The following is a 24,249-nucleotide window of genomic DNA, read 5'->3' on the forward strand; positions in this document are numbered from 1 at the left end:
TTCAGGATTAACTGGGGATCAAAATATCTGGGGATTTGGTCACGTATGACATCACACAGAAGGGTTATAATAAGAAGTGTTATATGTTAGGCAGCATTCTAGTTAAAGGTTTTGGTGCAATAATTCACCTTAATCTGTTCTTGGCATTACATTGGTTTGGTTATTTTGTGGTGGCTGCAACATTTGAAAGATTTCTTGCCCATCTTTATAAATTACTTCAAGTCTTCACACACTATTGTCTATCAAGTGCCAGACTTGAGAAATCATCCACTTATCAATCCATTGGACGTATATTTGGATGATAAGGTTAATCACGTTTAATTTAAAGAGAATACAGTGCGTTCAGACCCCTTTGTTTTTCACATTTTTTAATGTTGCATCCTAAATCTACAATTGTTTAAATTATTTCAATCTTCACTCAATACCCCATATTGACAGAGGAAAAAAAAGTATTGACAAAAGTATTCAGACCTATTACTCAGTACTTAGTTGAAGTACCTTTGGCAAATCTTTTTGGGAATGATACGACAATCTTTTAACAACTGGATTTGGGTAGTTTCTGTCATTAACCCCTTAAGGACCAAACTTCTGGAATAAAAGGGAATCTTGACATGTCAGACATGTCATGTGTCCTTAAGGGGTTAATCTCTGTATATCCTCTCAAGCTCTGCCAGGTTGGATGAAGACCATTGGTGGACAGCCACTCTTAGGTCTGTCCACAGATGTTAGATTTGGTACAAGTCCAAGCTCTGGGTATGCCACTCAAGGACATGACCCTAAGTCACTCTTGTGTTGTCTTGGCTTGTACATCAGAAATTGTTTATGAAAGTCCTTTGGGTGAATTTTTGCAAATTCCAAGTGGGCTTTCATGCATCTTGCAGTGAAGAGAGATTTCCATTTGGCCAGTCTGCTATAAAGGCCAAATCAGTGGAGCATTACACTGATGGTTATCCTTCTGTAAGTATCGCCCATCTCCACACATGATCTCTAGAGCTCACCCAGACTATCAATTGGATCCTTGGTCACCCCTCTTACCACGGTCTTTCTCCCTGATTGCTCAGTTTGACAGCTTTTGGGAGAGTCCTGGAGCTCACTGTGCTCTTGGGAACCTTCAACCCAGCTGAAATTATTTTTTAGCCTTCCCCAGGTCTGTGCTTCGACACAATCCTGTCTGACTTCATGGTTTGGTAATTGCTATAATTTGCATTTACAGCTAGATAGGGGTGTGCCTTTAAAAGTCATGTCCAATCAGTTGAATTTACCACAGATGGACTTCAATCAAACTGTAGGAACATCTCAAGGATGATCGAGAGAAATTAGATTCATCTTTTTTAACAAATTTGCAAACAAGTTTCCAAAAACCAGAATTTTACTTTGTTGTTTTGGGGATATTGAGTGTAAATTGATGTGGAAAAAATATTTAAACAATTGTAGTATGAGGCAACATTAAAATGTGAAATTAATGGGGTCTGAATACTTTCTGAATGCACTGTAAATTGTCTGTGATAGTATTCTATGGTTTATTGGTCAAACGAATGCTGGAAAAATTAGGATAACCAAAACAGGTAAAATATTATTTGTTAACCAGTCGTATATATCCAGTAAACATAAGGGAGTAATCTGTACAGCCACCTTTTAATGGGCATTGTGCATTTTTGTATATATTACATTCTGCATATGTTGGAGAACGACATTTAAAATTGTATTTATGATACTTTGCACAAAGCAAGCAAACTATAATCTTTGTCCTTACTTATTTTCATCCAATAATTCTAATATGATTTATGTATTGATACTGTATTGATAGTGGGCTCAGTGAACAGCTAACCCTTTTTCTGTAAGACTGGCAATATTTAATTATTTTCAAAAACTCACCTCTAGTGGCTGTCAACCATTCAGCTAATAGTGGATTTCACATTTGGCGTAATCACACACAGTGTGATGATGCTGAATGCCACCATTGAATTCCGTGCTTCTCATAGAGAAGCATTGGACTGGTGGATAACTGCAATTTCCACATGTGCACTGTGTGTCCTCAGTGTTTCTCAATAACAAGCATCTGATTGAACAAACGTCATCATGACTGATGACTTCACCGTAGGACGATCGGGCTGCAGTAAGAAGTCTGTCCCGTCACTGAAAGTGTAAAAGCTATTTTACGTTTCTTCTTTTTAAAGTGGGGGCATAAATCTAAATGTAAAAATTAATATAGGTACAAATGTAAGTAAACATTTTTTAATACAGTTTTTTTTAAGCCTGACATTAATACCAAAATAGATTAGTAAAGCCTGTCCTCGACACATTGTAACAATGCTTTAGTTATATTTAATATGTCCTTTTTCTCCATAGGGTTCCACGCCAATGCACCTCGCAGCCAAGAATGGTCACACTGCGGTTGTCGGTCTCCTGTTAAGTAAATCCACCTCCCAGCTGCACATGAAAGACAAACAAGGGAGAACGTGCCTCCACCTGGCGGGTTCCAATGGCCACAATGAAACAATGAGAGCTCTGATTGGTCAAGGAGCTGAGATAAATGTGACCGATAAGGTGCAGACTTGCTTGTACAAATGACACATTAACACTTTACATACTGGTATAAGGAAATCAAGTCATGATTTATTCCATGACTCTGCAGGAGCTTTCATGGGTGTGACCGAACGATGTACATCTTAATAATATACACCACATTGTTCTCCAAGGGTACGGTCCATGGTAAAATGCCTTCAGTAAACCACTCTTTGAACTGCTTATAGTAGAGCTCACAGAAAACATGGAAGAATTGTTGGTATTTTATTGGAGAACTGAAGGTACAATAGTAAGTCAGTAACAGTAAATAGTAATTTAGCATTAGTGGTTATGTGATAGAAGGCTGCAGTCGTTATGTGCCAGAAGGCTGTAGTCGTTATGTGCTAGAAGTGCCCTGGTATTCTCTCAGGTTAAGTAGTTAAACTATTTGGGAATGGTTTGACCATGTACCAGGGGTCCACCAGTTTCCTCATCCCGTGCCCCTGGAAGCTGCAGTACTAAATTAACCCTGGCAGTGCACGGCCTAGCTCATTGGCTGAGATCACTCAGCTGATGCATTGGCAGGGCCTAGCTCATTGGCTGAGATCACTCAAATGAATCGCTGAGCCAATGAGCTGGCACTGCAAGGCTAGGCCTGGGTCATTGAAGTTAAAGTAGAACTGCCACCTCAACACTTTTTTAATATAATGATCCTTTGATCAAGTTTTGAAAGGAAATAGATACTTTGTTAAATGAAATATATGTAAAAACTAAATGAGAAAAACGTATCCCTATCTTCTAGTATCTGACGGGACCTTCCGCCATATACCTACACCTTGGGTCAGACAGTGTTTGACTTTGACAGTTAGTTAGTCAGTCTGATGATGTCACTCTAGTGTGCAGGGAGTGAAGCAGTAAAAACCATAGAGACTAACTGTCGGTTTTCAAACATTGTCCAACCCAAGGTGTATGCATGTGGCTGTCTGACCCAAGGTGTGTGCATGTGGCTGTCTGACCCAAGGTGTGTGCATGTGGCTGTCTGACCCAAGGTGTGTTCATATGGCTGTCTGACCCAAGGTGTTTGCATATGGCTGTCTGAACCAAGGTGTGTGCATATGGCTGTCTGAACCAAGTTGTGTGCATATGGCTGTCTGAACCAATGTGTGTGCATATGGCTGTCTGAACCAAGGTGTGTGCATATGGCTGTCTGACACAAGGTGTTTGCATATGGCTATCTGACACAAGGTGTGTGCATATGGCTGTCTGACACAAGGTGTGTGCGTGTGGCTGTCTGACACATGGTGTATTCATATGGCTGCAGGATCCTGTGATATAGTAACGGTGGGAATGAGTATTTCGTTTTTTGTTTTTTTTTTCATTTATTTTTCAAATTTTCTATTTCCTTTCAAATCTTGATGAAATTATCATTATATTAAAAAATAGTGTTGACGTGACAGTTGTCCTTGCAGCAGGTTCCAGCTCCCAGTGCACTGTACACCCCAAGTAAGTTGTCAAGCCATTTGCAAATGGATTGACCACTGGTTATTGGCGTTTCTTTAACGTCCATCAAATTCCGCCTTAAGGCAGGTCCTGTTACTGCAGTTGACTCAAGATTCAGGATCTTGGGTTCAATGCAGAGGATCAATAAATAAACACTTACCATGTTTCATGCATCAAGTGCACTAAATTATTTGTGGGCAGCAAGCTGTGTTTACGCTGCATTTCCTCAATCAATGAAGTGGAAGAGAGTGTGAAGAAGGGGAACACACAGCTATTTAATATAACACTAATAGCACTAATGATCGGTAAATCCTGTACATAGTTATCAGCGCATAAAAATAAAAAGTATCTACAACTGCTTCAACTTGGTTTTTGCATTAATATTGCCTGTCTGTTCTCTTTAGTTGTTAAGAGAACCTGTTATCAATTAGTGGCCAACTTTTTGCCTCTCAATCTTTGCACTAATTACAGTCAGACACAACAGTCTCCATCTTGGCGAATTGGCGATATATAATTGTTATAGTACTATGTGAGTCAAAAACTAGTTGGACTGGTATTTAAAGGAACAATTTATAATATCCTAAAATAATCTTAATGTTATTATACTCCAGCTCATTCATTTTATTTAACATACCAGCACAGCTAGAATTATTCCATTCCATGCTGCAAACAGCGTCAGAGAGTTTGTCTGCAGCAAAGGAACTTGTGGGGTGAAGGTAAGAACTTTGAGAAGGAAGAATAGTGAGTACTGGGTCAGATACCTGACAATCTGACCAAAGGTGCGTTAATACGGATGTCAAAATATGGGAAAAGTTTTCATTAAAAAATTCAACATGTGACTTAAAAACAAATAATTAGATAGTGTATTATAACATTAATATTATGTTTAGGTATTAAATGTTGATGTCACTGTTCCTTTAGTGTTTATTGATCTCAATCAGACTCCACTACACATTTTACTCAGGTTTACCCAGATCAGTGTGGCAGACATTGTTAATACTTTATCAATGAATTTACAGTATAATTATCATAATCAATTGTTGCAGAATGGCTGGTGTCCTTTGCATTTTGCTGCAAAATCTGGCTTCCTGGAAACTGTTCGATTTCTCATAGAATGCGGCGCAAACCCAGCTTTGGAATGTAAAAACGGAAAGACGGCAATACAGTATGCCGCTTCCGAAAATCACCAGGAGGTGGTAAGCTTCCTGCTAAAGAAGACTCATAATACGTTAAGGCTGCTCGAGGACAGGAAGGTAATTAATGTCATGTAAAGATGCTCATAGCATGTGACACTCTTCCTTAACCACGTCATCTGACGGGAAAGGTAGTTCAAAACATATAGGCACATTTAGAATAATCTGTTCTCTCAGTTAGTCTTACATCAAAGTCATGCCACAGCCCTTAAAGGAACACTCTGGGCTCCATGAGAACTCCAGAAAATGAAGTTTTTATGGTGCCAGGTGGTTAATGAACAGTTCAACCATAAAGTCTTGAATCCAGAACTTTTGCAATTGATGGGAAAAATTAACATGATCACTTAATACTAAACCCTAAATCAGTAATGCTTTGCATGGTTTAATTGCATAGTATATAACATAGTAAATCAATATGTAAAAGCTAGTTTTTTTTCTGCTGCATCTATTTCTCGTTTGCTGTGCATTGCCTGTTGCTGAGAACCTTTTAATTTTGTAAAATAACTCAATTATAATATTTTACAGTTCGTTTTCGACCTCATGGTCTGTGGGAAGTTAAACGACAACCGGATCATAGAGGAATATGTTCTTAATTCCACTGCCCCTTTGGATATGGCTGTCAAGCTTTCTAGAGCCTTCAGCATTGCTGGCCTCAAGGAGAAAGAAAGGGCAGTGGACCTTCTGAACGCTGCCAAGTACAGTGAGAGCATGGCCACCGAACTGCTCACTATAGCCTCTGGAAGTAAAAATGCTGGGTACATCCTGAGGGCGGTAGACCACAGAGGCACCACTATATTGGATTGTTTAATAGAATGCGAACAGAAAGATGTAGTGGCACACCCAGCTGTCCAGAAATATCTGACAGATGTTTGGTACGGCAATTTGGACTGGGCAGCTTGGAAACTAGTCCTCCTGTTTTTTAGTTTTTTAGCATGCCCACCGGTATGGCTTGTGTTTTCTCTACCTCTCAAACACCAATTTAACAAAATCCCTATCATGAAATTCATGAGTTATTTGGCCTCTCATATATTCCTGCTCGTATTGTTCATCCTAACCATTGTCTACCCACCACTTAGCCCAATTTATGAAGGACGCACCATACCGTACTGGAATGAATGGTTGTTGCTAATGTGGCTATTAGGTACCCTGGTTTCTGAGCTCACCCACCAAGGAGAAAGAGCAGGTCTTGCCTGGATACGTGTTTTTGTTTTAGGATTTTCTGCAGCTGCCTTTTTCTGCCATTTGCTTGCTTTTTTCTTTACAGACATTGATCGTTTACACTGCCTTTTTGCCAGAAATATATTCCTTGGTGTTGCTATGACCCTCTCATTTGTCCAGTTCCTGGAGTTCCTTACCTTCCACCATCTCTTTGGACCTTGGGCAATTATCATAAGAGATTTAATAAAAGACTTGACAAGGTTTGCTGTCATTCTAGGATTGTTTCACATAGCTTTCACCATGCAACTTTCAGCCGTTTACCAACCCGTATATCCAGCATTTAAGACAAACCAGTCAGATAATGGAACTGTGTCAGATAATTTTAACATTCAAGATCCCATTGATATAACAGTCCTTTTGTTTTTCTCTTTGTTTGGTCTTGTTGAACCAGGGTGCCTTCCACCCATCAGCCGGACTCCTCAATTCACTTTTGTTATTGTCCGCTTTGTGTTTGGAGTTTACCTTATGGTTACATTGATTGTTCTGATCAATCTCCTGATTGCTATGATGAGTGACACTTACCAGAGGATACAAGCTCAATCGGACACGGAGTGGAAATTTGGGAGAGCCACACTGATTCGCGATATGACCAGAAAGCCAGCAACGCCTTCACCCTTCAACTTGTTCACCAACTTGTTTTACTACTTAAAATTGCTATGTAAATACAAAGGTATGACTTTGCTTACATAAAATAGTCTTTCACACTAAAGTTATATAAAGTATAAGGCAGAGTATAGTTACACTCAAGAAATGTTTTCTTAATATTATATCTCTTACAAGTAACCATCAGACATTTATTTACTACACAAGGAAGTTTGAAGGACTGACAGTAATAGACTTGGGGAATGGGAAAATGTATGAGTTGTAAAATGTTTCCATTATGGCTGTTTTAGAAGAAAATGTACTATTCTCCATTTTTGTGAATATACCCCATTCATCGCCCTTTAATTTAGTCATTAATGCTCAGTATTTTTTCTTTTGTTTTTGTATTATTAACTTTTATTGAAAAGTTGAGCAGTAAAAAGTTTAGCCAAAAGTTGTTATCGCAAGGCAGGTATCGGGGCATTAGCTTCCCCTAAAATATCCAGAGGAGGGTCTGTTTATAACTTTCTGGAAATGTTTTTGGCCATGCCAAGAGGATTTGTGATGGGTTTAATCTATTGTTCAGCACTTCCTGTATAAATGTAATTACTTTATTCCAAAATGGTTGGATGCCTATATAACTCCACCAAATGTGATTTTGAATGTCCATCTCACAGTGGCATCTCCAACAGGTATTGCTTGTTCACAGCATGACAGATGGAGTGTAAGAAGGCAGGAGTCCTATATCATCTAGTGATCCTTTTGTAAAATGTACTATTACCTGTTATGTACAGATCTGCCAAGGTAGGGTGTTCAAGGGCACCATGGCAATGTTTTGTTCCAGGCCAAGCCACAATTTGCTCCTGCCAGCACCAGTCCACTCACCAGTATCACTGGGTGTCTGCCTACTCAACTAAATGTCAACCTGGTGAAAAAGGTAGGGTTTGCAGTAAATAGAGGCTTTTGGTGAAGTAATCAGTTTTAGAATATTACTATCAAATAGAGAAAACTGAGAATTGTTCTATCTCCTTAAATCGGTGTTAGTAGTGCCCAGGAGAGGAGGACAGTTAGATCCATAAAGCCTGGTATTGTCTGGGTCTCCCAAGTATTTGATCCATAGATTCGCCCAGCGAATTCCAGAGGAGCTGAATTTGGTGGTGCTCTAAGATCTGGGAACAGCTAATCTCAAAATCTCACACTTATCATAGTTGACTTTGAAATTGAACAAGGCACTAAACCTATTCATCTCTTGGCAATACTTGGTAATGACTGGCTGGGATTCATAAATTAAAATAAGATATCCTAGGCAAAAGCCGATATTTTGGCCTCCCCCTTTGGATATCTTACTCCCACTATACCCGGGTTCTTCCTAACAACATACCAGACCCATAATGTACAATGTAGATAATGAGAATAAAATAACACAATTATACTTATTACAAAGTTTTTAATTACAATGATTGCAATTTGTTTTAGGGGACATTTGCTCTGCTAATGCCAGAAATCTTATGAATGAAGAGGAGATGGATAGGTTTTCCGATACCAGATCTATTGACCTGCTTGCACATACATCGATTGGATGGATAAGGAACACAGCCAAGAGAACAATGCAAGTATCACCAGAAGGTAACCACTTCATGACTATCTCTCCTCTAGGCCTTTTAATTCCACATGAAAACATATGCAAGTAATATACAGTCAAAGGGCATAATAAACTTGGTGCAGGTATGCCAGAGATCCTTAGAGGTATATTTTACGTATCATGGAACAGTCTGAAAAGTGCTAAATATTCCTGTTAAGAGATTTGCATTAAAGGTCAGTATTGTCAACTACTAAAAGAAAACTCCACATTGTCTTTAGGCCTTCAGTCTTCTCTCTGAAAGGTATAAGCATTATGCAGAAAGATAAGTCCTGCTCTCACTCCCATCACTGGGCGGCAGCAATGACGACAGTACACATCTTAGGTATAAGCATTAGACCAGAAAAAGATCTGGTTTCTGGTGATTCGAGGAAAAGCAATTCAGGCGAACCAGAAGGGTGGAAAATTTGGCCAATCAGTGTACTGCAAAATAATAAATATTCTGTATATATTTAGCAGTACACTGATAGGTGCATTTTCTAACCATTTGGTTCACAGACCAAGTGAGAGAAAGAAAAGGAGAAAAGGGGAACAAAAGGAAAAAGAGGAGGAGCAGTGAAAAAATAACTCTATTATGAATATCTACAAAAAACAATTAAAATATATTTTATTTTATTCTAAATCCAATATATGGTAGGTTGCAGAAGGAACTAATTAACCAAGCCATATTCTAAAAGTTTAACCTTATTAGGACTAAAAACACAATGACTGAAATCCTGAACATTTGAGTTGTTTCCAATACCACACGGTTAAAGAACCACTATGGGCACCCACATCGCTTTATCACAGTATTTCGGATCTGGACTGCACTTATGGGTGGGGTCAGTCGGATATGCAAATGAGGTTCCCTTTGTAATGGCACAAGTGAGCAAAAACACGTTTGAGGCCTCAGTGGAGACTAACTGAAGGGCAAGCTTCTCCAAGATTTTGCCCGTTTTCAGGGTTCTAATATTTTCAGTTAAAGTTGTTATGATGCCTGGAGTGTTCTTTTAAAGAGTGGAGCAATATGCTTTTCCAGATATGGCTATGCTACTTATAAAAGAATATGACATGACTCACAGAACCTCTGTAGAGCTCAAACATTGCATTGTAACTATATTACAGTCCTATTTGTTATAATTATTTGGGAATAAGCATTCCCCCAAAAATTATAGCCAAGGTAATTTATCAAACACCAAAATGACCTTAAATTGTCCCTACATTTGTAGGTGAAATAACAGTATTAAGGACAATTTGCGGACTGAATATCTATTTAATTCAGGAGCATTCATTTGGAAATTTATTTGGGGTTTCACTCTCAATCTATTTCTGAGCTAGTGGCCCCATATCTAGTTATGCAGATCATACATACGCATGTATTTGGTTGCGCTCCAATTCAGAATCTATTCCAATTCAGGATTTGCAGGATTGCAAACTTGTAATACATTTAGTGAATGTCATCTGCAATTTTTCCTCTAACTTGTTAAGGTTTTTTTTTTTAATTTGTATTTTACCCCGGATTTGAGAAGCAATTAGACACTCTCAGTTTGTTTATGTTTTATTTTTTGCCTTTAGGTGGATTACAACGTGATCCGTTCTTAGCTGGCCCTGTGCACGTGGATGAAATTATAAACTGGAACTCTGTTATTCTCCGATATCTGGCCCTGAAAGGACAGTCTGATGTAACGTTACTTGGAAGGGAAGTTTCTCCAAGCAGAGAGTTATCTAACAAACTGGTTCCTCTTCACACTGCTAGCTCAAAACTCCAAAATGGGCTGATCTAACGCCTCTTGCATAGCAGACACAGGTGCCAGAACTAAAACTTTGGGCACAGAGTGGACATGTCCCCCAAACAAAACTTTACGTTATACAGTAGAACATAACAAATGGTCCATTTATATAACCAGTGCAGGAGTCAGACTAGAGGAAACCTTTTCAAACACGGGAGTGTTATTTGGATTTGTTTCACTTAAGCCACAAGATTTAGCTCCAAGACAAGTTAGTTGAATAATATAAATAAATATTGTGAAATCTGCTGAATTTATAAATAAAAAATGAAAACAACACATACGTGTCATTTTGAAAAAAAAACATTTTTTTAGGCAAAGCGTTAATTTTGTCACAGTTTTGACTAGTGGTATGCTATGACCATTCATAGGGTGGTAAAAATATCCCAATTTAATTTATAGGTTTTGCTGCTTATAAGTAACAAAATGACCGAATTGAATTCACTGAGTGGAGCGCTAGCCCTGTGCCATGCACAGCGTGAATATTATAAAGGAGTAAGTCTCACAGTTTCAACTCTGAGCTACAATCATTGGCAGCCCACCACTCAGTCTTCAATGTAGCTTGGCAGGAGGTAGAGTTACTGTTGGCATTTTCACCCTCTTCTTAGTAACACGAAGACAGACAGCAGGTTCCGGCACTTGATATCATGTCATTGCACCCGTTGCCTGTCTAATGTGAGACTTCATGTGAAGGGTGAATGAGACACGGGATAGCTGTGCTGCCCAGTTCCCCTGCACCACAACACTAGACACCAGAAAGTCAGGACATTGCAGCCCCTTTACACCCTGAGAAAGGTGAGAAAATGGAGCAAAATTAAAATTATTAAGTGTATTTGTGTGTCTGTATGCAAAACTCCCAACATTGTGAGGTATCAATCTGTACGGGGGACGGGTCCCGCGGAAGGCCTTGCCAATAATTCACACCACTTGCAACTCCTTTAATGGGCACCAGACATGGGGCGTGTTTTCCACTGAAGGGACATACTGGGCCTTCCTCTGACTGGCAGGACTATGCAGGGAGCACTGCTGAAGCTCTCTCTGCATGGTGCTAGTACCCGCCGTACACTCATGCTGTGGGGCGAGGGGATGTGGAACATCAGAGAACTAAAGCAGAACAACAGGACATTGACATTGGGGTTGTCCCACCATAAGTCAGACTGTTGGGAGGCATTCTGTATATGCACCCACATATCAGGATTACCAGGATGCCAATGGGTGAGGTAAAAGGATGCGACGGTAACACGAACCACATCGCTTTACTGGTGTTGCTCAAAAGGGGCAGACCCACCCAAGAAAAGGCAGGTCAGCTTGGTGTGATACGTGCCATGCTGACTGCCAATCACGCAGAATAGCCTTCGAAGGGTAGACCATGCAGAGAGAGCTGTTACATGGTCATAGTGCCCTTAGTGTGGTGCAAGCCAGGGCCGGATTAACATAGGGGCTGATGCAGCTGCAGCTCCAGGCCCAGGCCCATGGAATAGGCCCATTGATTTAAAAAAATATATATATATTTTTTTTTTATTTATTTTTTTTACACACTACTCTTACGTTTGCCACCTGACTGGTATTTTACTGGCACAGCCGGTATTTGAGGCTGCCTGACCATGCCGGTATTGCAGTAATACCGGCAATACAAATGAAGGTATTTTTCTCAGAATAAATAGAGATTACTCTGCAATACCAGCACCGGCCAGTAGGGGTCACTGTGTGTGGAGAGAGGCAGGGATAGGAAGTTACAGCATATCCCTGCCTCTCTCTACTACTCACTGATCCGTGGAGGAGCAGCTACACAGCAGAGTCCAGACAGCAGCTCTACAGTAAGTGAGGGATGGGGGGAAAGGCATCAGGGACACATGGAGACACTGAGACACTAGGGGACACATGGGGACACTGAGGCACTAGGGGACACTAAGGGACATATGGGGACACTGAGACACTAGAGGACACAAACACTAGGACACATGGGGACACAGACACTAGGACACATAGGAACACTGAGACACTTGGGGACACTGGAAAACATAGGGACACTGAGACACTAGGGGACACTGGGACACTAGTGGACACTGAGACACTAGGGGACACTGGGACACATGGGGATGCTGAGACACATGGGGACGCTGTGAGACATAGGGACATTGGGAGACACTGAGACATTGGGACACGGAGACACTATGTGTCCCCATGTCCCCCAGCCAGTGTCCCTAGTGTCTCAGTGTCCCCAAGTCTCCCAGTGTCTGTGTCCCATGTCTCTCAGTATGCCTAGTGTCCCCATGTGTCCCTATATGTCCCAGTGTCCCCATGTCTATGTCCACAACTGTCCCCATGTCTTCCAGTGTCCCCAAGTGTCTGTCTCCCAGCCAGTGTCCCCTAGTCTCCCAGTGTCTCCCAGTGTCCCCTTGTCTCCCAGTGTCCCCTAGTCTCCCGGTGTCTGTGTTCCCATGTCTCTGTTTCCCTAGTATCTTAGTGTCCCCTAGTGTCTCAGTGTGCCTAGTGTCCCCATGTCTCCCAGTGTCCCTATATGTCCCAGTGTCCCCATGTCTATGTCCACAACTGTCCCCATGTCTCCCAGTGTCCCCAAGTGTCTGTCTCCCAGTGTCCCCTAGTCTCCCAGTGTCTGTGTTCCCATGTCTCTGTGTCCCTAGTGTCTTAGTGTCCCCAAATGTTTCAATGTCTTCATGTGTCTGTGTCCCTAGTGTCACAGTGTCCCCATTTCTCCCAGTTTCCCTAAATGTCTCAGTGTCCCCATGTCTCCCAGTGTCCCCATGTCTCCCAGTGTCCCCATGTCTGTGTGTTCCCATGTCTCTCAGTGTCCCCAAATGTTTCAGTGTCCCCATGTCTCTCAGTGTCTGTGTCCCTAGTGTCTCAGTGTCCCCATTTCTCCCAGTTTCCCTAAATGTCTCAGTGTCACCATGTCTCCCAGTATCCCCATGTCTGTGTGTTCCCGGGTCTCTCAGTGTCCCCATGTCTCTCAGTGTTCCCGGGTCTCACTCTGTCCCCAGTATCCTAGTGACATGGGGGGACACTGAGACATTGGGACACTGGGAGAAATGGGGACACTGAGGCACTGGGAGACTAGGGGACTGGGCGACATGGGGACACCGACACTGTGATACATAGGGATACTGAGACACTGGGTGACTTGCGAGACTGAGACACTGGGAGACAGGGAGACATTGGGAGCAATCCATCTATACAGCAGAATCAAACTGTGAGTAGTTTGTTGGTGATTTTACAGAATTTTCTCTGATTTCACTCCTTGTGATTATACAAATGATTAAGGCTGGTATTTTTTCCCAAGAAAGGTGGCAACCCTAACTACTCTTCACATACTCCTGCTTAAAGGAGCACTATAGGGTCAGGAACACAATCCTGTATTTCTGACCCTATTATGTTAAAACCACCACCCTGGCCTCTTCTTGCCTCCCTAAGTATAGTAAAATATAACCTGTATTCAAGTCTGCAGCTGCTGGCTCTGCCTCTGAACTGACTGTCTGCTGACATCATCAGAAGTGGTGGTCTGAGCAAATTACAATACTTGCCCATAGGATTGGCTGAGACTGTCAACTAGGCAGATCAGGGGCAGAGCCATCACAAGTCCAACATAGCCCTGGCTCCTCATAAAGATAAATTGAATCAACACATCTCTATGAGGAAAGTTCAGTGTCTGCATGCAGAGGGTGGAGACACTGAATGGCAGTGCTGCACACTAGGCAGTACTGCCCCAGGAAGCACCTCTAGCAGCCATCTAAGGAGTGGCCAGTGGAGTTATTTTCTCTGAAAAGACAGTGTTTACTGCAAAAGGCCTGAATGGAATTATTCTACTTAGCAGAAAAAATACAATAAGCTGTAGTTGTTCTGGTGACCATAGTGTCCCTTTAAGTTTGGAAGCTTAAGAGGGATGTATGGGAACAAAACTTGTGTGGACTGGCTGACAATAAAATTAGTTTAGGTAATGCAGACGTTGGTCTCTCTAACACTGTGGCATGTCCCCTTTCTTCTACACTCACTACATACACCTTTTCTCTGTCTCTGGAGTTTCTGCCTGCTAGTAAGAAGGTAAGGAGACAAGTGGACCAGCGAGTGCTAGGGGACAGTCCTTAGAAAGCATGGAGTGAGCGCATCATTAGACGCATTTATGTCAAGCTCAGGGTGCTGCCTGCATAGTATGCCCTTAGTTGGACAGCCTGCATGATTGGCGGGCAGCCTGACATGCATTCATGCCAGGCTGTCCTTCAAATTCGTTGGACAGACATGCCCCCTTTTTGGGCATGTTCTTCCTTTTGGCAGGTCTGGTTACGTGATTCGCACCAGTGGCCCACCCTTTTACCCCACCCATTGACTTCCTGCTTCACTGGACACAGCTGTTAGGGGGTATGGATTTACTTGAAAGATGAAAGCATAAAATAGAAAGAGATTAGCATAGAGTATGTGTTTTCTTATAGCTGAATCCTATGAGTTTCCCTCCAACACCATCTCCATCAGATACATGACGCTTGGGAGGTATGACTGTTTTTGTGTTTTTGGTCGATAAGATTCCGTAATTAGGCCCATCATAATTGTCAGCACCAGGCCCACTGTGCTCTTAATCCAGCCCTGGTGCAAGCACATCTAATGATCTCACTACCCTTGTTGGGAACAAGTCACGCGTGGATCTTGGGATGGTGGAACAGTACCCTGAAATACGGACAGTCCTGCCAAAATCGGTACAGTTGGAAGAGGTCTGTATGTGAGTGTTAGTGAATGTCGAATGTTCTAGTGCTCACATTTTAAGAATTTCCAACTATTATTGTCATTCTGTAGCTGCCATGAAAGGGGTAGAAATAAGTGAATGATCATGAAAATCAATGAATACAGCTGCTTGCATTAAATCTTTTGCAGTCCGTTTGATAGGTCGACTTTATATTAACTCCGTTAGATTTAATCATCTTGGCTCTAAAAATGAAAGAATCATTCCTGAAATACAACCAAAAAAACTTATTTTAACACCAAAAAAGTATGTCTGTCTGTTGATTGATGATTCAGTGTTTTTTTTCAGACTTGTTCATTATTTTGGGACGTCTACAGTTGAAGGTTTTTTAGGCTTATTGAGGGTATTCCCAAATGCTTTGTTCTGCCGTATTAGTTAAACATGTCTGATGACACTGCTATTTCTGATTGTGAAACAATAATTTAAGCTGTTTTATTTGGCAATTTGAAAAATGCATTTTTTGACATGATGTGAAAGGCAAAGACCTTGAAGCTATGGGGTTATTTATGGTCACATTGAATCATGATCAAAGATTTTACATTTTTAAAAAAAAAAAATTAAGTCAAAGTGCTAAATGGAAATACCAGTTTTAATGAGTGATTTGTTTATAAAATTAAAAAGCCCAGAGTCTTAGTACGTCCATTAGACAAAGAAATACCTTCTGGGGACGTGGCTGGTTCTGGCTGCGAAGAACTGACCCATTTTCTGCCAAACTGATCTCAAACAACTTGCCAAAAGCTTGGGAGTGTACCCATAGACTTTAAGCAGCAAACATGCTACACTGAGCTGTAGTGGTTATGGTGCTTAGAGAGTCTTTTTAAAGCAGCAGTGTTACTTAACAGGTTCTTGTTTTTAATTAATCCTTTTTTATTCCAATATTTCCCTGTGTTTTTACTTTTTAAATGCAGTTTTTTTTATGCATAAGGCAAAGACCTTGTTAACTTTATCATATGTAGAATGTTAGAATGTGTAGTAAGCAAGGTTCTGTTTCTTGCAACAAATTATTTTACCCACAATCCTTCAGTCAGAAGTGTTTGCTAGATAGATTTACTAACCTCTATCTTGGATGTCCCCTTGTGAGGTCTGACTCTGGCAATTATATCTTAGAAATTACAGCCGCGATGTTCTTTATAACCCATAACATAAAACAAGCCAAACTGAAAAAAAAGTTGAATTTCCAATTAAATTATATTTTAAATTCAAACTTTATAAATCGTACTGACTGTGGACACATGACAAAGTGGATTATTTAAGGGTATGGTATTGGACAATGTTATTTAAATTAATGGAGGATGATACATTCCTAAACACTACACATTACTGTGAGTTGTATTGTTGCGGAGCTCTGTGCTACACTCATACACACTACACATTACTGTGAGTTGTATTGTTGCGGAGCTTTGTTACATAGTTACATAGTTACATAGCTGAAAAGAGACTTGCGTCCATCAAGTTCAGCCTTTCTCACATTTGTTTTTTGCTGTTGATCCAAAAGAAGGCAAAAAAAAACCAGCAAAATTTTGCAACAAGCTTGGAAAAAAATTCCTTCTTGACCCCAGAATGGCAGTCAGATTTATCCTTGGATCAAGCAGTTATTACCCTACATTGAAAGATTATATCCTTGAATATTCTGTTTTTGCAAGTATGCATCCAGTAGCTGTTTGAACATCTGTATGGACTCTGATAAAACCACCTCTTCAGGCAGAGAATTCCACATGCTGATTGTTCTTACAGTAAAAAAACCTTTCCTTTGCCTTAGACGAAATCTTCTTTCTTCCAGTCTAAACGCATGGCCTCGTGTCCTATGTAAAGTCCGGTTTGTGAATAGATTTCCACACAATGGTTGTATCTTCACTTTTTATCCTTCTTTAGAACAGGTGCCCAAAATTGCACAGCATATTCAATATGTGGTCTTACCAATGATTTATAAAGAGGCAAAATGATATTCTCGTCCCGAGAATGAATGCCCTTTTTCATGCATGACAATACCTTACTGGCCTTGGCCACTGCTGATTGACATTGCATATTGTTGCATAGTTTGTTGTCTATAACAATTCCCAAGTCTTTTTCGTGTGTTGTTATCTCTAATTCGCTTCCATTTAGGGTATACGTTGCTTGTGTATTCTTTACGCCGAAGTGCATAACTTTGCATTTTTCATTAAATTTCATCTGCCATTTGATTGCCCAGTCCCCCATTCTATCTAATTCCCTCTGCAGCAAAGTAATATCTTGCTCACATTGTATTATTTTACAAAGTTTTGTGTCATCTGCTAACACTGAAACATGACTTTCAATGCTGTCTTCAAGATCATTTATAAACATGTTAAATAGAAGAGGTCCCAGAACAGACCCATGAGGAACACCACTTGCCACCTCTGTCCAGCTTGAAAATTTACCATTAATGACAACTCTTTGTACTCTGTTTTTAAGCCAATATTCTACCCAAGAACAAGCATTTTCATCTAGACCGATTTCCTTGAGTTTGAACACTAATCTATTGTGTGGAACTGTATCAAATGCCTTGGCAAAATCCAAATAGATCACATCCATTGCAATACCCTGATCTATACTTCTACTTACTTCTTCATAGAACAAAATCAAGTTAGTTTGACCTGTGCTTCATAAAACCGTGCTGATTTTTGCTGATAACCATGTTCTTCTCAAGGAATTCTTGAATATTACCCCTTAATAACTTTTCAAATATTTAACCAGCCACAGAAGTTAAGCTCTCACATGTCTATAATTTCCAGGCAAGGATTTGTAACCCTGTTTGAATATAGGAACCACATCTGCCTTCCTCCAATCCTCCAAAACACTTCCTGAAAGAAAAGAATCTTGAAAGATTAAAAACAGAGGTTCACTTATTTCTACACTTAGTTCCTTAAGTACACGTGGATGGATACCGTCACGCCCTGGAGCTTTGTTTTTATTAACTTTCTTTAGTTGCTGCAGCACCTTGTCTTGAGTTAACCAAATACAATTATTCTGCAAGTTTTTAGTAGCAATCATTTGCACATCTATTGCCATGGGTTCTTCCTTAATATACACGGAGGAGAAATAGTTATTTAAAATTCCTGCCTTTTCCTGGTCTTCATTAACTAACACCCCCGTTTCAGTTTTTAGTGTACCTACACTTTCATGTTTGGGTTTTTTAGAATTCGTGTACTTAAAAAATGCTTTGGGGTTGGTTTTGCTCTCTTTAGCGATCATTTTTTCATTTTGAAGTTTAGCAAGTCTAATTGACTTTTTGCACGCATTATTTGCTTCCTTATATCTTTTATAAGATGCATCTGATTTGTCCGATTTAAATGCTTTAAATGCCATTTTCTTATTTGTAATCTCTTGTTTTACTTCTCTACTAAGCCACATTGGTTTTAATTTGTTTCTTTTATATTTATTTCCCAATGGTACATACTGAGAAATGTACCTTTATAATATTTGTTGGAAGATGATCCATTTATCCTCAGTGTTCTTTTCACTAAAGAGTTTATGCCAGTCAATATATTGTAAAGCTTCCCTTAACTTATTGAAATTGGCATTTTTAAAATTATATGTTTTAGTATACCCCATGTGCTTTTGTTTTTTTGAGTTTATTTCAAAGGACACTATATTGTGATCACTATTTCCCAAGTTCTCACCTACTTGAATGTTGGTCAAAAGATCAACAGTGTTTGTTAAAATCAGGTCCAGACAAGCGTCCATTCTAGTTGGTGCTTGTACAAGTTGTGACATGAAGGTGTAATTTAACAAGTTTAAAAACCTAATTCCCTTTGCTGAGCTACTAGTCCCTCTGTCCCAATTTATGTCTGGGTAATTGAAATCTCCAATAATTAAAGAGTTACCCAGATTTGCAGCTTTCTCAATTTGCTCAAACAGCTGTTGTTCCTCATCAATATTACCATTAGGTGGTTTATAACATATCCCAACCAATAGTTGGTTTCCATTCTTTTCCCCCAAGCAGATATTTACCCACAAAGCTTCCACATTTTCCTCATCACATTCCATTTGCTTAAGGTTTGGCTTTAAATCATTGTTGACATACAAACATACCCCACCACCCTTCTTGTTTTTCCTATCCTTCCTAAATAACATGCACCCATTTAAGTTAACTACCCAGTCATGTGTCTCATCCCACCATGTTTCAGTTATGCCTATTATATCATATTGTTCTGTGATACTCATACACACTACACGTTACTGTGAGTTGTATTGTTGCAGAGCTCTGTGATACACTCATACACACTACACGTTACTGTGAGTTGTATTGTTGCGGAGCTCTGTATTATTGTGAGTGTGACTGCTGTGGAACTCAATAGTTGCACATCGTCGATGAATCGTTCTACAGATTCTAATACAAATGTCAGATCTGCCTAATTTTATGGTTAAAACACAATGAATAGGTGGTGAAGGCCGGGTCCCACTTGGATCCAGATCTGCAGGAATTTGAGGAAATTTAATTTGCAGAATTAAGTGTTCATGCCTAGCAAGACCACTTAATGTTATCTCACATATATATTATTCTTATTATTATAGCCAAATTTACCACCCTAACTCCTCCCACAGTTTTTACACTACATAGACAGTAATATACCGAAACGTGCGGATTGTTCCCGATCGGATTGCTATTACTTTGTGGAACGTTTCGCCGAATGGTTCACGGAATATCGTCGTTCTTGTGGCGAAATTGGACCCATAGGAATGAATGGCAAAATGTTAAAAACTAGAGTGGAAGCTGGCAAAAGCTGAAAAATCAGGACATGATTTCTTAACTGCCACCACTCCCTCAGTTTCAAGCCCACCTACACAAATCTTATATCAAAACGTTCAGCTTCCCCTGCTGCCACTAAAAATGTCCACGGCTAAGCCATAGTCCTGATAGTTTTCACAATATGACCATTTGTATGCAACTCACGCCGTCCATTGACATTCATTGAAACATCACTCTAGCCAGCTCAAACTTGAAGGGCAATTTCTAAACTGCGACTGTGCCTTCAATACTTCAGAGACATACTATACATCAAAATGTAGGTCTCGATCTTGTGATTCTCACAATATAAAGCTCTTTGTTGTAGGATGTATAGTTTGTAAAATATGTCCGTTTGAAGATGGCAACCGCCAAAATACTCTGACCTGTGCCACGCTGGAGCAGCAAGTGATGTCATAGACAGGGCCATTTGTACACCTGCTAATGTTTTTATAAATGTATGTTTTAATGTAACTGTGAAGCACTTTGGGCAACCACGTTGCAATTAAATGTGCTATATAAATAAATAATAACAGTTACTCCGCCCACTCCAGTTGTAGACTACTGGTGGAGGCAAGAACACTTCACACAATTTCCCCAGACATTGTAGCTTTTCTAGTTAATTATATTTGTCTATCTTCAATGGTATATTTTCTTATACTTGGCTGATTTATTTGGTCTGCATGTTGTACTTCTGTTTAGTATAATTTACCTTTTCTTAACCTACAAGCGTGACATGCCTCGTAACGGACTTTCTGTCATATTTATGCCTGTTTTCATAAAAAAAAACGTCACTGCGAATGCACTATTTGAATTTTACAGCTTGAGTTCTGCCATACCGCTTGTAACTTCGAACATCCGAGTGCAAATAGAATACATAAAATGTCAGAATATTTTATACCTTTTGTTTTTCTAGACAACTGTACCATTGTCCTCTCCATTTATATATAGTAAAGTGTTAGCAAGTATGTTTTTGTTTTTTTTATTGGAAATATATTTTTTAAACCTTTACACTATTTCTTTTTTTGGGAGGCTGGTTGGATCTAAAATGAAAAGAATTTACTTCTTTTTTTTTTTAAATTAAAAAAAATTATAATAATTTGTGAGTGCTGGTGGTAATGTCTGTGTGTGTGTCTGTGAATGAATGTGTGTGTGTGTATGTACGTGTGTGTGTCTGTAAGTGTGTGTGTGTCTAAGTGAATGTGTGTGTGTCTGTGAGTGTGTGTGTGTGTGTGTCTGTAAGTGTGTATGTCGGTCAGTGAATGTGTGTGTGTGTGTGTCGGTCAGTGAATGTGTATGTGCCGGTTAGTGAGTGTGTATGTGTCGGTCAGTGAGTTTGTGCATCTGCCAGTGCTTGCGTCTGTCAGTGAGAATGTGCATCTGTCAGTGTGTGTCCTAGTAACAGTGTGTGTCTGTCTATCAGTGTGTCAAATCAGCGAGTGTGTGTGTGTTTGTCATTGTTTGTCAGTGTATATGAGAGTGCGTGACTGTCAATGAGTGTATGCATCTATCAGTGAGTGTGTGTGTCTGTCAGTCAAAGTGCGGCCTTGACTGAAAGGGTTGGGGAAAATTTAAATTAAGGGGGGGTGTGCCCGAGAACCGTCCTGCCTATGGCAGCACTAATCCTAAATACACCACTTGATGGAGCTCACTTGTTTGAGTGCAGCAGAACTGGGCATCTACCTGGAATGCTTTGAGAAAGGTATGCTGGTCTTAGTGCTGTGGGATCTAGGGATCCTGTGCTTTATAAAAAAAAATTAATAAAACCTATGTTTACTAGTCCCACAAGATTAAGAGCCGCTGTAGGCTTTCTTGAATAGTGTAAATCTTCCGCAGAGTGCAACATTTTACTTTTCATTTAATAGTGTTTAATGAATAGACGCATTGGTCTATAAAACGCTGGTTACAGCACTAATGCTAAGAATCTGTCTCTCGTTATCTCAATTGCCAGTTTTAAGTTCTGTTCAATCTCTTTAAAATCCTGACATGAAATATCACATTGCTTATTGCACGTCCGTCATGTGTTAAATAAAATCACTGCGGACTTTTGTTATCGGAAATCTACTTCTGTTTCACAGTTCTGGGGAGGGGGAAATGTGTTGGGGGTTTTTCTGGATGATATTCTGAAAGAAAGAAAAATAGAAAGAGATATTTAAAAAAGTTCCACAGAACTAGAGGTATCTGTCTGTAGCGTTCTTGCACAGGTGGAACTGGGATGAAATTGGAAAATCAATTGTGGTGATAAACTTTAGTACGGTTAACTGTAAATCAGCTCAAGGCAACTCTAACTCTATGAGCCACTCGGTGAATAGCAAACTTGAGTACACACTCACACTTCCCATTTCAGCTTAAGGAAATTAGATTTGTAGCTGCCTAGTGTCTAATTTGAAAAACAGGGCATTTAGTAGTTTAGACAAAATGACCCATAAGACAAACATGACATGCTACGTACCGTTTACAACGTGTTTTTTTTACAAGAATCAATTCAAAATATATATCTATTTAGCAATATTACACTACATACTTTCTTTTCACCTTCGTTTTACCCATACTGGAATTCTAAGTGTATAGAGTAAGTGTTTTCTCAATTTTTCCCTTAGGGCACTTTTTAATCATTGCACATGTTTGAAGAATTGTATGTGTATGTAACTGTGCACGTATATTACAGTTTATTAACCAGCATTTTTAGCTTGAGGCACTTTTTGAATGCACTTTATGTAATTATTTTGCACTATTGCATTTGCTGTATGGAACATCACAATATTGTCTTAAAGACACAGCGCACCTCTTTTTCAGTATTTATTTCTTTAATACGTGATGCCATTGATTTCCATGACAAAGTGCATGGCATAGGAGGTCACCTTATGTCTGCTGGAGATTCATGTTGCTCCTTTATGACCATACATGGAACTTGAAATGAGCAAAGCCGAACACTACAGCAGGGGAGATAAAAGAAATTGTGATAGGCATCCACCAAACGCGTTTGCTAAATAAACGTTTATTTTTACAGAATGTTTCGGAATTCTGCAGGAAGATGATGGCTTTTGGCCTCTGGATGGAACGGGCTATTTATTCTCTTTTAGTTAATGTTGACTGACTGCAGCTGGCAGGATCACTAATTCTTACAAATCTGTGTTTTGTTATATTAGAAGCTTTTGCCAAGATATTTCTTATTCTTTATGAACTATCAAGCTGAGCATCATTGCACAGAAAAAAGTGGAAACGAGGTTTGATTAAATTCAATGAAATAGTCAATGGTTTCACATAGGTTCAAGTCATATGCTACTAGCCAAGCCTAAACTTTACTAGCCTCCTCCTAGCACACATGGCCAGTGTTTTTTGATGTGTGTCTTGTGTACTGCATGGAGGATTAGCGTGTGTGAATGCAGGGCTGTCCCTGTTTGGCGTGTGGATGCTTATGTGAATTTATGCATGTATTTGTGGAGTGTACAGTAATTCAGAGTCTTATATGTATGCATGACTGTGTGACAGTGTTTATATACATAAATGTATCTACATGCATGGAGTAACAGTGTCTGAATGCAAGACTGTATCTACATGTGTGGGGTAACAGTGTGTGAATGCAAGACTGTATCTACATGTGTGGGGTAACAGTGTGTGAATGCAAGACTGTATCTGCATGTGTGGGGTAACAGTGTGTGAATGCAAGACTGTATCTACATGTGGGGAGTGACGGTTTGTGAATGCAAGACTGTATCTACATGTGTGGAGTGACAGTGTGTGAATGCAAGGGTCTTTCTACATGTGTGTGATTGCAAGGGTCTATCTACATGTGTGGTGTGACAGTGTGTGAATGCAAGGGTCTTTCTACATGTGTGTGATTGCACGGGTCTATCTACATGTGTGGTGACAGTGCATGAATGCAGGGGTGTATCTACATGCGTAGACTGACAATGCGTGAATGCAAAGAGTGTATCTACATGTGTGGTGTGATAGTGTGTGATTGCAGGCTGTATCTACATGTGCGGCGTATGCTCAGCTCCCTCGCGCGCCGCAGAGTGAGGCTGGGAGCCGTAATATGACGTCATATTCCGGCTCCCAGCCTCACTCTGCAGCGCGCGAGGGAGCTGAGCATACAGCTCAGAGGAAGTGCTCCCTCGCCAGCCGCCCGCCCAGCCCAGCAGCTACTGGACCACCAGGGAGGAAGAGACCCCCCCCCCAGCATTCCCATAGGTAAGGAGGCGGGGGGTCTAAATAAATGTTAAAAAATGTGTTAATGTGGGTGAGTGTGTGTGTCTGTTAGTGTGTGTGTGTGTGTATGTTAGTGTGTGTGTGTATGTTAGTGTGTGTCTGTGTCTGTTAGTGTGTATGTTAGTGTGTGTCTGTGTCTT

The 24,249-nt window shown here is 40.1% G+C and overlaps 1 protein-coding gene across 1 annotated transcript in view; it reads left to right on the forward strand.

Moving 5' to 3' along the window:
- Positions 1 to 10,509, forward strand: part of LOC134607709 (serine/threonine-protein phosphatase 6 regulatory ankyrin repeat subunit A-like) — a 113,339-nt gene extending 102,830 nt beyond the window's left edge. The window contains exons 24-28 of the mRNA XM_063450248.1: positions 2,350 to 2,547; positions 5,052 to 5,258; positions 5,724 to 7,086; positions 8,475 to 8,624; positions 10,192 to 10,509. Of these exons, the coding sequence (XP_063306318.1) occupies positions 2,350 to 2,547; positions 5,052 to 5,258; positions 5,724 to 7,086; positions 8,475 to 8,624; positions 10,192 to 10,400 (2,127 nt within the window). The 3' untranslated portion in view covers positions 10,401 to 10,509. The remainder of the gene's footprint in view (positions 1 to 2,349; positions 2,548 to 5,051; positions 5,259 to 5,723; positions 7,087 to 8,474; positions 8,625 to 10,191) is intronic.
- Positions 10,510 to 24,249: the final 13,740 nt, after the last annotated feature.

This window comes from Pelobates fuscus, chromosome 4, assembly GCF_036172605.1.
Source record: "Pelobates fuscus isolate aPelFus1 chromosome 4, aPelFus1.pri, whole genome shotgun sequence".
NCBI lineage: Eukaryota > Metazoa > Chordata > Amphibia > Anura > Pelobatidae > Pelobates > Pelobates fuscus.